At 41.0% G+C, this 13,120-nt stretch overlaps 1 protein-coding gene across 2 annotated transcripts in view; it reads right to left on the bottom strand.

Moving 5' to 3' along the window:
- Positions 1-1,417: 1,417 nt before the first annotated feature.
- Positions 1,418-13,120, bottom strand: part of LOC21387846 (polynucleotide 3'-phosphatase ZDP) — a 22,004-nt gene continuing 10,301 nt past the window's right edge. For both annotated transcript variants that reach the window (XM_024166059.1, XM_024166098.1), the window contains exon 11: positions 1,418-1,741. In XM_024166059.1, the coding sequence (XP_024021827.1) occupies positions 1,694-1,741 (48 nt within the window). In that variant the 3' untranslated portion in view covers positions 1,418-1,693. The remainder of the gene's footprint in view (positions 1,742-13,120) is intronic.

The raw sequence follows: 13,120 nt of genomic DNA, 5'->3' as shown, positions 1-13,120 counted from the left end.
TCCAAAATGATAAGTTTTAGGCACTTCATTTTTTTTTTTATCAAGTTTCAACTCCTTTATTTATTTTATTTTGTTATCTTATAATGTTACATGTTTCACGTGTTTTCGCATTTAAATTTAACTGTTTAACTTAAATTACTACTAAAGTACTTTTTCTTTTTGTAATTAGATGTAGGGATTCCAATTCTACACATTGCAGTATAATTAATTGTGCAATTACTATTATGATAAACATTCTACTACTTAATGTGTGTGTATATATATATATATATATTAAATAAATAAAAAATTTTCTCCATTTTGTCCTGAATATGTTTGTTCGTATTTCACATTATTAAAATTTTAATTACAGCATCGCACGAATCTAAACTATTAATTATAAAAAAATTTAGCTCATAGTCTAGTTTCAACTTTTAAATCATTATAGCAAATAGTATATATTTACTATAATTATTAATAAATGATAATTTTATTTTTTAAAAATATTTCTATGGGTAAAATTTATTAATTGAATAATTTGTAAGTATTATGTAAAAATAAAAAAAATTGTAATATGAATAAAGATGTATATAATATATTAGGAGATTAAATTTTGTAAATTCTAGATTATCAAATTTGATTATAAGCCAGATTTATCAATCTGGTAGATTCGAATTTACTACTATTTATTAATATTTTTTTTCAAAACCTTTTGCCATTTATTTTTATTCTGCCCCAAAAAATAAATGTTATTTACCTAGTTTTTTCTTTTAAAATTTCTAAATTTTCAACTGCAAACTTTGAGTTTGTCTCATTTTAACCCACCCCACTCTGTTAAAATTATGGTAAAATAATTTTTAAAATAAATTTATGAATGGTCCTTAGATTATTTTCTCTCTCATCCTAACATCTACCACAATACGTAAAGTTTAAATCCCCTAACTTCTAAATTCAGGAAAACAAAATCATTTCTCTTCATATTTCTAAGATCTTGTGGTCAATTTATCTCATAAAGTCCTTCAATGGAGATGTCTTATGTTATGTATGGTTTCTTGTTAAATTTTTTGATGGAAAGTTGGAAACTGTTAGTTTATAGCCCATTTAATTCGCTGATTCGAGTTTTTAATTTGAGTTGAGATGTGACTTTATGTGAGAATTTTTTATTGTAATAAAAAAATTAAATGTGACTGTTTCTGAAAACTTTTTACTATAACAAAACTCGAATTCTAAACTCGAATCGGTGAAATGAACGGGACTGTAAGTTCAAGAATAACAATTATACTCTTGTTTTTACTGGTCTCTATTTTCTCTCTAAGATCAATCCCTTAATTTTTCTCCCCAAAACTAATTCCTATATTTCTTTTTTTGAATCATAAAAGAACTAAACTAATTTTTTTAGCATGTTTAGAACTTTGTCAATTACAAACCCGCAACCAAAATCAAAGAAGGGGCTGTGAAAATAACAAAAACATAATACAAAGGGGAAAAGGAGACAAATTGATAAGCCTCCCGTGCGTTTTACATACGCTCGGAGGAAACGCTTAACACAAATACAGCTCTTCACATAATAACATATTACAAATAGAAGGCATACATAAGATCCTACAGCTTCTTAACAATCAAACAAAATTGGTCGAGAAATTAAGCCTCCTGCTCGTTAAGACAGTTCTGCGAGTCGGACAATATGAGAAGGATTTTATGCCAATCCAATTCATCAAATGCGAAAGTATTCCTCAGGGACATGGAATTTTAGACCAACAGCCTGCAACCACAAAAAGAAGATAGTTTATACAAAAATGGTGAATAAACTTGCCTCACATTCACACGTCTCAAACTGCACCAGAAAACATAATAACAAACTTCCATAGACAAAAACAGAAAGAACCCAAAGACAAACCTCCCAAGCTCTACTCATATAGAAACAAGATCTCTACACCCACAAGTCTCAAGGAACTACACTGTCAAAAGTTGGAATATCCAATAAGCAAGGTAGCATATACATTGGAGTAACGGCTACCGGGCAAGGAACATTTATAACACATACCATAACTTGGGAACAGATTATGTACAAGGGTAAACAGATATCTCCTCATACATCTCTGTCAACAAAAACTCCATCTATCTACAAGTTCCCTCACCCCTAACATCCACCAACTCCTTTACCAATTGATGTAGGCACGGACGATTTGCTTCCATGTCTAACCTCAATAACAACTAACAAAGGATCTTCGCTGCAAAATCATTCTTATCATAAATTTGATAGGAAATGAGAAGATTTTAATAAAGGAAAAGGCCCACCAAAGGTACATGTAGTTTTTTAAAAGAAAAAAGAACTTACTTTCTTATTATTAATATGTGGAATTTAGAAGCTATTTATAGGCATAAAACTAACTTAGAAAATCTAACCTAATCATGAAATCCTAATTGGATTCCAAGTCATCTTTATCCGGACCTAAACAAATATTCTATCTGGATTTCTAAATTTAAAAACAGAATCAAGGAAGAGATAACTCCTAACTTTTAGAATGATAATCTCCTTAAGAGATAATTTCCTAACTTTAAAAAACCCTAAGTCTTCGACACTCCACTTCAAGTTGGTGCATAGATATCTGTTGAATTATGATCCCGGTTCCTTAGCCTTAGGAATACAGAGACTGTAATTTATTTGTATTTCATTCTCTATTTATGTGGTAGATTTAAGGTAATTAGAATCAGAGAAAGTTGACTTGAGATATTTTAGGTATGATTTCTTGATTAATTAGGAGATTTGTCAGCTGCCAGTGAGTAAGAGAACCGGTGGCCTTGTACCTACTGACCTCTATATATAGGTTGTACAGAATTAGTTTTCTAATTGAATAAAAAATTAAAAAGTTTTCCATCTCAATTTCTTTATGGTATCAGAGCGATAGTCTCTAGTCTGCCCTGTCCTTGAGTGTCATTCTTTCTCCAAGAGTCATGTCCAGTGAAAAAACACCCTCACCATCATCAGATGTGACCTCCACTCCGGAGATCATGTCTTCAACACCAACAAACAATCCTGAGTCAGCCGTTCTGCCCATTACCGGTCATAAACTTGGTGAGAAGAATTATGTTCAGTGGTCCAAATCAGTTATGATGTATATATGTGGAAAAGGTAAAGATGATTACCTCACAGGCACTATTATTGTTCCAAAACCCAATGATCCAAAATACAAGCAGTGGAAAACAGAGAACAGTATGGTCATGTCGTGGCTGATTAATTCAATGACCAATGAAATAGGGGAAGTGTTTATGTTCTACTAGACGGCCAAGGAAATCTAGGACACTGTGAAGGAGTCCTATTCAGACGAGGACAACATGTCAGAACTGTTCGAGATCAAAGGCATATTGACTGATCTGAAGCAAGGAGATCAGACGGTCACTCAATACTTCAACACACTGAACTGGTAGCAATTGGATTTGGTGGATGAAGTCATGTTCGAGTGTGCACAATGTAATCAGAAGTATCGAAAATATGTAGAGAAAGACAGGCTGTTCCAATTCCTCCTTGGTTTGGACAAAAGTCTTGATGAAGTTCGTAGAAGGATTCTGACCACCAAACCACTACCGTCGATACGAGAAGCATACTTGGAAGTTCGAAGAGAGGAGAGCCAGAAAAAGGTGATGCTAGGAAAAATTGCACAATCAACACTTAATGAAGGTTCAGCCCTTGCAGTCCATATGCCCAATCCAAACAATCAACCACGGCGTAGCGAAAGGCCCTGGTGCAATCACTGTCGGAAACCAGGACACACTCGTGAAACCTGCTGGCAGATTCATGGCAAGCCAACAGATTGGAAGCCGAGAAACTCCATAGAGAACCGAGGATTTGCAGCAAGCAGAGATGGGAAAGAGACTAAGAAAACATAGACAAATATGCCTTTCAGTAAAGAACAATTTGATCTTATTCAGAAGCTAATCAGTGACAGACCACCATCTTCTCAGCCCGAAGATACAAGGTCAAGCTTAATTGCCCAGAAAGGTATTCCTTCAAGAGCCTTAAATACTCAGACTGAAAAACTCATAAAATGGATTATTGATTCAGGGGCTTCAGATCACATGACTGGAAATAAAAGTCTCTTCCATAAAATCCAGTCGTGCCTTGGAAATTACACAATTCGTATTGCGGATGGCACAGTGTCAAAGGTGGCAGGAATTGGAACGGTTATTTTATCTGATAAATTGATCCTGGACTCTGTTTTATTTGTTCCTAAACTCACCTATAATCTGTTGTCTGTAAGCCAACTTACAAAAAGCCTAAAGTGTGTCACTAATTTTTATCCTACCCTATGTCAATTTCAGGACTTGGAATCGGGGAAGATGATTGGCAGTGCTGAACTATGTGAAGGACTCTATCTCATCAAGGCACCAAAAATTCCAAGAAGACAAGTTCAACTTGCAAGAAGTGTTCCCATTGTTAGATTAAATTCTGTGCTTTCAATTCTGCCAATAAAAATAGTGCAGTGATGTTGTGGCGCTATAGATTAGGACATCCTAATTTTGCGTATCTTCAAAAACTGTTTCCTGAGTTGTTCAATAAAATAAACATTAATTCCCTTCAATGTGAAGTTTTCCAGTTAGCAAAGCACGTTAGAACCAACTATCCTATTCAGGGATAGAAAAACTCTCAACCTTTTGCCATGATTCATAGTGATATATGGGATCTCTCAAGAATTAAAAATATTTCAGGGACAAAGTGGTTCATTTTATTTGTGGATGATCATATTCGTGTAACCTGGGTGTATCTCATGAAAGAAAAATCAGAGGCATGTTCAATCTTTAAAAACTTTCATCAAATGATCTAAACACAATTTTAGGCAAAGGTTAAAATTTTCCGTTATGACAATGCTCGTGATTTCTTTAATGATAATCTTGGGGAATATTTTGTCCATCAGGGAATTATCCATTAGAGTTCTTGTGTCGATACACCACAACAGAATGGAGTGGCAGAAAGGAAAAATAGGCATCTCCTTGAAGTGGCCAGATCACTTCTGTTCTCCATGAACGTTACAAAACACTTATGGGGAGATGCTATTCTGAGTGCCACCTATCTCATTAATCGTATGCCTTCCAGAGTCTTAAAATTTCAAACACCTTATCAGCTACTCCTTCACCAATTACCTTCTATTCGGCTTACCTCAGGTATACCCTTAAAAATCTTCGGTTGTACTGCCTTTGTGCATGTGCATTCACAGCATAAGGGTAAACTTGATCCTAGATCCATTAAATGTATATTCTTAGACTACTCTCCCACTCAGAAAGGGTATAAGTGTTATTCACTTGAAAGAAAGAGAATCTATCACTCGATGGATGTCACCTTCTTTGAGACTGGTAAGTCTCTAGCAACTATTTCACAAGAATTGAATCAAGAAGAAGAAAGAATGAATCTTTATTGAATTAACCACAAGAATTACAGATCTGGTTCTTTGAACCAGAGACTCTCTTCCTGCTTAGCGGAATGCCAAGACTTTCCCAAACAAACTCAATGATTGCCTGCTCTATCATTCCTCGAGTCCCACTATTTATTCCTGCCCCCAAACAACTCTAATCACAATCCCCTGTGCTCACACCCACAGTAACCACGTAAGTACATACTAATACACACATTAACCACGTAAGCACATACTCACCCACACAACAGCCACATAAGCCTATACACTTATGAACCTATACACTAACAATCTTCTAATCACTTTCCCGACCCTTCCTCACATAGACTTGTCTAAGTAGAGGCTTATCAATTACTCCGCCCCCTAAAAGAGTCACCTTGTCCTCAAGGTGAAATTCAGGAAATTGTTGCTGAATGATGTCGAAAAGCTCCCAAGACGACTCATAGTCCGGTAAATGACGCCATTGAAGCAAGACTTCCAGCTACCCTGTAACCTTAGAGAAACGAGTAGCTAGCAACCTCTCCGGCTCCACACGTAACTCCATGTCAGCAGCCAGAGCTGGCGGAACTTCCTGAGCCAGAATAGGCTGGCCAATGGCGAGCTTAAGCTGTGACACATGGAATACCGGATGAATCTTAGCCTTCGTAGGCAATTGCAACCTGTACGCCACTGCCCCAACCCGTGCCACGACCTTATAGGGACCATAAAACCGGGGAGAAAGCTTCTCATTCAGAAACTTAGCCAAGGAACGATGGCGATATGGTCGAAGTTTTAGGAACACCAAATCCCCCACATCGAACGAGACATCATGACGCTTAAGATCCACGTTCCTCTTCATTGAATGCTGCGCCTGAAGCAAGTGTCCCTGTAGCTCCTCTAAGATAGCATCCCGAGTTTGTAACTGCTCCTCTAACAAAGAGTTCGCAGTGGAACCCAACTCAAAACGCAGCAATTTTGGAGGGTCACGGCCATACAATGCCCTAAAAGGAGTCATTCCCGCGGACACATGGAAGCTTGTGTTATACCAAAATTCAGCCCACGCTAGATGAGAAAACCACTGAGTAGGTTTCCCAGAAACAAAGCAGCGTAAATAGGCTTCTAAGCACCGATTCACCACTTCCGTTTGCCCATCCGTTTGTGGATGGTAAGCGGTACTATGATGTAAAGCAGTGCCCTGCAACCGAAAGAGCTCCTTCCAAAATTGGCTTAGGAAAACCTTGTCGCGGTCGGACACAATAGTCCGTGGAAATCCATGAAGTCGCACCACCTCTTTAATAAACAGGACAGCCACCGATTTTGCAGAAAAAGGATGGCGAAGACCCAAAAAATGTGCATACTTACTCAACCGGTCAACAACCACCAAGATCGAATCATTTCCCCCCGACTTAGGCAAACCTTCCACAAAATCCATCGAAATCTCATCCCAAACCAAGTTTGGCAATGGTAATGGTTGTAATAGTCCCCCAGGCGCCAAGGTAGAAGCCTTGTTTTGTTGACATACTTGACAGGCTGCCACAAACGAGACGACATCCTTTTTCATGCCATACCAAAAGTACTCGGATGACAATCGTTTGAATGTCTTTAAGACTCCCGAATGTCCACCGACCTTGCCACCATGGAATTCATTCAGAAGGACCGGTATAAGAGGAGATAGCCTAGTTAAAACCACCCGATCCTTGTACAACAACATGTCATTGCATAAAGAAAAACCCTTCACCCCCTTCGGATTTTCCAGCAACGCTTTCCGAATTCCCGCCAACTTCGGATCACCTAGAAGTTGCTCCCGAATATCAGTCCCATCATATAACGCTGAAGTGGTAAGGAGCATCAATTCCAACCCCGAAGACCTCCTAGACAACGCATCCGCGACACGGTTCTCCGTTCCTGGCTTGTACTGGATTTCAAAATCATAGCCCAACAATTTACACAGCCATTTCTGGTGCTCTTCCCCAACTAAACGTTGTTCCAACAAGAATTTTAAACTCCTCTGATCCGTGCGGACAATGAAATGTCGCCCAAGAAGATAATGTCTCCATTTCTGGATAGCCAATACTACAGCCATCAACTCGTGCTCATAAACCGATTTGGCCCTAGCGCGAGAGGACAAAACTTGACTAAAGTAGGCTATAGGCCGTTGTTGTTGCATTAAAACCGCGCCGATCCCAAAGCCTGAAGCATCGGATTCAACCACAAATGGTTTTGAAAAATCCAGTAATGCTAGGACCAGAACTGTGGTCATGGCCTGTTTCAAACTGTGGAAAGCAGCCTCAGCCTCTTCGGACCAATTAAAACTATCCTTCTTCAATTGCTGTGTCAATGGCCAGGAAAGATGGCCATACCCCGTCACAAAACGCGATAATAACCGGTCAAGGGTGTGGGCCAATCCAACATGGCTTGAATCTTGTTGGAGTCGGCCGAAACACCATCACAAGACACAATATGACCCAAATACTCCAATCGACTTTGGCCAAAAGTGCACTTTTTTTGGTTGACATATAATTGGTTATCCTCCAAGGCCTTCAAAACCACTTCTAAATGACCCACATGTTCCTCCAAGGTCTTACTATAGATCAAAATATCATCAAAAAAGACAAACAAACTTTCGCAAAAAAGGTTTTAGTACGTCATTCATCAAAGATTGGAAGGTGGCTGGAGCATTAGTTAGCTCAAAGGGCATAACCAAAAATTCATAATGGCCCTCATGGGTGCGGAAGGCCGTCTTAGGAATGTCTTCCACCCGCATCCGAATTTGATGATAGCCCGATTTCAAGTCTAGTTTGGTAAAGATAGTGGCACCAAACAATTCATCCAATAACTCTTCAATCACCGGTATACGAAACTTATCCGGAACTGTAGCTTTGTTGAGAGCGCGATAATCAACGCAAAAGCGCCAACTACCATCCTTTTTTTTACTAGAAGCACCGGACTAGAAAACGGGCTGTTGCTTGGTTGTATGATTCCGGCCGCGAGCATCTCTTGAACTAACTTTTCAATCTCATTTTTCTGAAAATGAGGATACTTGTAGGATCTAACACTAATAGGAACCGTGCCCGGATGAAGCTCAATGCGGTGGTCATGCCTACGTTGAGGAGGAAGTCCATCCGGCATATTCAAAACCCTTGGATGACGCTGCAACAATGCACCGATCTGGGCAGGAAATGGCTGGTCTGATTCCCCTTCTACGTCCAACGCCTGTAACTCCAAATATATTCCTTGTCCCTCATGTTTAATGGTCCGAAACATTGCCTTAAGGGAAACCATAGAAGTGGAAAGAGTCATATCCCCTCGTAAGGTCACCATTTCCCCCCTAATCCGGAACTTCATCAATTGAGATTTTCAATTCACATGCATACCCCCCAATGTTTCCAACCACTGCATGCCTAGGATAATATCCACCGCCCCTAATTCCAATGGCAAAAAATTCTCTATTATGGTTAGTTGAGGCAAACTCAATGACACCTCTCGACAAAGCCCATGCCCTTTAACCGAATCCCCCGTGCCAACTTGCACTCCAAACCCGACAGTGGGATAAATTGGAATAGATAAATGTTTTACTAAGCTTAAGGAAATAAAGTTGTGCGTTGCTCCAGAATCGATTAAGACAATTACCTCTTGTTGAGCAATTGATCCGCGAATCTTCATAGTTTTGGGTGTTGAAAGGCCCACCACAGAGTTCAAGGAAAGTTCAATAAGCTCGGGCTGCCCCTCCTCCCAAACCACCTTAGCCACGTCAATATCTTCCTCCAAGCATTCCGTGGAATCCTCATCACTAACCAACATAATCCGGAGCTCCTTCTTGCAACGGTGACCAAAAAAAAATTTCTCATCACACCTATAACAAAGCCCCTTGTCTCTCTTCTCCTGCAACTCCGAATCCGACAACCTTCGAAAAGGGAATTCCCGTTTTTTGCTTGCGGCTCTATCCCCCATGGTTGGAGCTTGCTGAGGTCGTTCAACTCCAGGGACTGTTCTAGCTGGAAAATTAGAAAATCCAGCTCGCGGTCCTCCCAAAAATTGTGGCCTTGGCACTCTTGTTCCTGCAACCTCCCGTCGTAGCAACTCATTCTTCTCCTCAATTCTCTGGGCGATCTCCATAATTTCGCCTAACCCCTCCGGTTTTAAGAGCCTTAACTCCGCCCGAACCTCCGCCTTTAATCCATTAACAAAAATGCCCTCCAAAATTTCCTCCGGAACTTCTAAGAGTGGGGCGGCAGAAACTTCAAATTGTCGGCGATAATCCGCCACCGTACCTTCTTGTCGAATCGCCAAAAACTTCTCACAGAGGTTCCCAACCTGCGATGATCGGAAATGCTGCAAAAGAGACAACTTGAACTCCGTCCAACCGTGAAACGGACGGCGGCCATGCTGCCATTGAAACCAAGACAAGGCGTCTCCTTCAAAGGCAATACCAGCAGTAATCAGCCGCTCTCTCTCTGAACAGCGGTTGATGGAAAAGAATTGTTCCATTCGGAACACCCATCCATCAGGATCATCGCCACTGAACACAGGGCATTCTACTTGCCGTCGACGGTATGAAGTCCAATCTTCATTCTCTGGCAGCTCACCCAAAACGCCCCTGTTTTCCCTATTCTCCCTATGTCGCCCCCCTCTGTAACCGTTTCCTCCCATGCCACACCTTTGATCACGGAATCCCGGATTTTCCGGTTCACCGAAAACCCCACGCCACTCTCCACGTCGTCCCAACGTACCTTCCCTTGGTCCCCCGTTCATTCCCTCACGTCGGCCCTCTCGCTCTTCTTCTCCTCCATCGCGACCGGAATTCCTTAAATTCCTGAATTCCGCCGGTCGTTCTCCACCCCGAGCACGCAACCCAAAGGTTTCTGCCAGTAGTGGTGCGTTCTGCAAAACCCTTGAATCTCCCGCTCGTTCCTCGATTCGCGCGCGCGGTCCAGCAACTTCAACCAATCGCGATCGCGCGTCCACTGTCGGAGCCGCACCTTGCTCCGGTTCCGCCATGGACGTCGAAGCTCCTTCTTTCTCAGACGTTTTCGCCGGCGCCGTGAACATTTTCATTTGCTCCTCGATTAACCGGCGGAGATCGGTGAGATTTTGAGTAAGTTCGGTTCTAACCTTACCGATCCCCTTCTCCATCTCTCCAATTCCCTTCTCCATCGTAACCCTAACCTCCTTGATCTCTTTCTCCACAGTTTCGAACCTTTCTTCTGCCTTTCTTGCCGCCATAAATCTCCCAGGATGATGCTCTGATACCAAATTGGTAAGTCTCTAGCAACTATTTCACAAGAATTGAATCAAGAAGAAGAAAGAATGAATCTTTATTGAATTAACCACAAGAATTACAAATCTGGTTCTTTGAACCAGAGACTCTCTTCCTGCTTAGCGGAATGCCAAGACTTTCCCAAACAAACTCAATGATTGCCTGCTCTATCATTCCTCGAGTCCCACTATTTATTCCTGCCCCCAAACAACTCTAATCACAATCCCTTGTGCTCACACCCACAGTAACGACGTAAGTACATACTAATACACACATTAACCATGTAAGCACATACTTCCCCACACACCAGCCACATAAGCCTATACACTTATGAACCTATACACTAACAATCTTCTAATCACTTCCCCGACCCTTCCTCACATAGACTTGTCTAAGTAGAGGCTTATCAGAGACACAAGCCTTTTATTCAAAAAATTCCATTCAGGGGGAGAATAGACTACAAGATTGCAATTTTTTTGAACCCGAGTATAGCCAACCAGGGAATGAAAACACCAATATGATTCCTGAGTCAAATTCTAAACATGTCCCAACTGTCATTCCAGCCATGTCTAATCCAAGTTAAGTCCCATTCAACTCGGTTCCAGTAGATGCTTCTCCCGAGCCTCTCACTTCTACCTCTAGTCTAATTCCTACACAACCTGCAGGTAATAAAGAACTACTTGTGTACTCCAGAAGGAAGAGGAACCAAGATAAGATAGAACCAGTCACATACTCCCAGCACTACCAGGAATCTGACTCAATTCATGAAAGTCCAGGTATACCTCAAGAAACTGAAACTCAAGTTGATTCAATTTCAGATAGTGATCTTAATATTCCCATTGCCTTAAGAAAAGGAGTCAGATCTTGTACCCAACATCCCATTTATAATTTTGTGTCTTTTAAAGGCCTCTCCCCTCAATATCGTGCATTTGCTGCTAATCTTTCCAATGTAGAAATTCCCGGAAATATATATGAAGCCTTGAAGAACCCAGAGTGGAAGAATGCTATTGAGGATGAAGTCAGGGCCTTGGAGAAGAATGGGACATGGAAACTGTTGAATTCGGAAGTCAAAAGTTAGGGAAGTTAGTTTAGGAAAGTATTTTAGGAATAAAAGGAGAGATCGGTTGTGATCTTTTCTCATAATTTTGTTTCCTGATTTTTAGGAGAGAATCAAGCTAGTTAGTTTTTCCCTTATTAGTCATTTGTGTATATATATGCTATTGTAGGGTTACAGAATATTAATAATAGAAGTTCAGAAATTCTTCATGGTATCAGAGCCAGTTTTCTGAACCCTAATCCCTTCCGGCCATATCTCTCTCTGGTCATCTCTCATTCCGGCCATCTTTCTCTGGCCATCTCTTATTCCGGCCACCTCTCTCTGGCCATCTCTTATTCCGGCCACCTCTCTCTGGCCATCTCTTATTCCGGCCACCTCTCTCTGGCCATCTCTTATTCCGGCCACCTCTCTCTGGCCATCTCTTATTCCGGCCACCTCTCTCTGGCCATCTCTTATTCCGGCCACCTCTTGCCAAGTTTTCTGGCCACCTCTTCGTTGTTCTCAGGCCAATTATCTCCGGTTTCTCTTATATATTTCCAGCATCCATATTCAGTCTTTCCTCTCATCTTTTCCGCAATATTTGAGACATGACAAAATACGGAATGGCATCATCACAAACATCCAGTGTCACGACCCCAGAATCAGGAGGAAGATCAGAGATTCCAAACCTTGGTGGCAGCGAATCTTCTCCTATTCTCATCACAGGACACAAATTAAATGGCCATAATTACTTACAGTGGTCACAATCTGTGTTGCTGTTCATCTGTGGCAAGGGAAAAGATGAATATCTCACAGGAGAAGCAGCCATGCCAGAGACTACTGATTCGGGTTTCAAGAAGTGGAAGATAGAAAATAGTATGATCATGTCATGGCTTATCAATTCCATGAACAATGACATAGGTGAAAATTTCTTGCTGTTTGGAACTGCAAAAGAAATATGGGATGCAGCCAAAGAAACTTACTCCAGTTCTGAAAATACTTCAGAACTATTTCAGGTAGAATCAGCCCTTCATGACTTCCGCCAAGGAGAGCAGTCCGTCACTCAGTATTACAGCACACTCATACGGTATTGGCAGCAACTTGACTTATTCGAGACTCACTCATGGAAATGTCCGGACGACGCAGCAACGTACAGGCAGGTTGTGGAACAAAAAAGGCTGTTCAAGTTTTTCCTAGGACTTAACAGGGAGTTGGATGATGTTCGGGGTCGAATCATGGGCACTAAACCACTGCCCAGTCTCAGGGAGGCCTTCTCCGAGGTTAGGCGTGAAGAAAGTAGAAAGAAAGTGATGATGGGATCTAAGGAACAACATGCCTCACCGTTAGATGCCTCTGCCCTTGCTATTCGGTCATTCAACAATAATGGCGGAGATCGTCAAAAACGGGAAAGGCCTTGGTGTGATTACTGTAAGAAACTAGGCCATTACAAGGAGGCTTGCT

This window comes from Morus notabilis, unplaced genomic scaffold, assembly GCF_000414095.1.
Source record: "Morus notabilis unplaced genomic scaffold, ASM41409v2 Scaffold913, whole genome shotgun sequence".
Taxonomy (NCBI): Eukaryota; Viridiplantae; Streptophyta; class Magnoliopsida; order Rosales; family Moraceae; genus Morus; species Morus notabilis.
The sequence above is the reverse complement of the archived record's forward strand: the minus strand, read 5'-3'. Positions and strand labels throughout refer to the sequence as shown.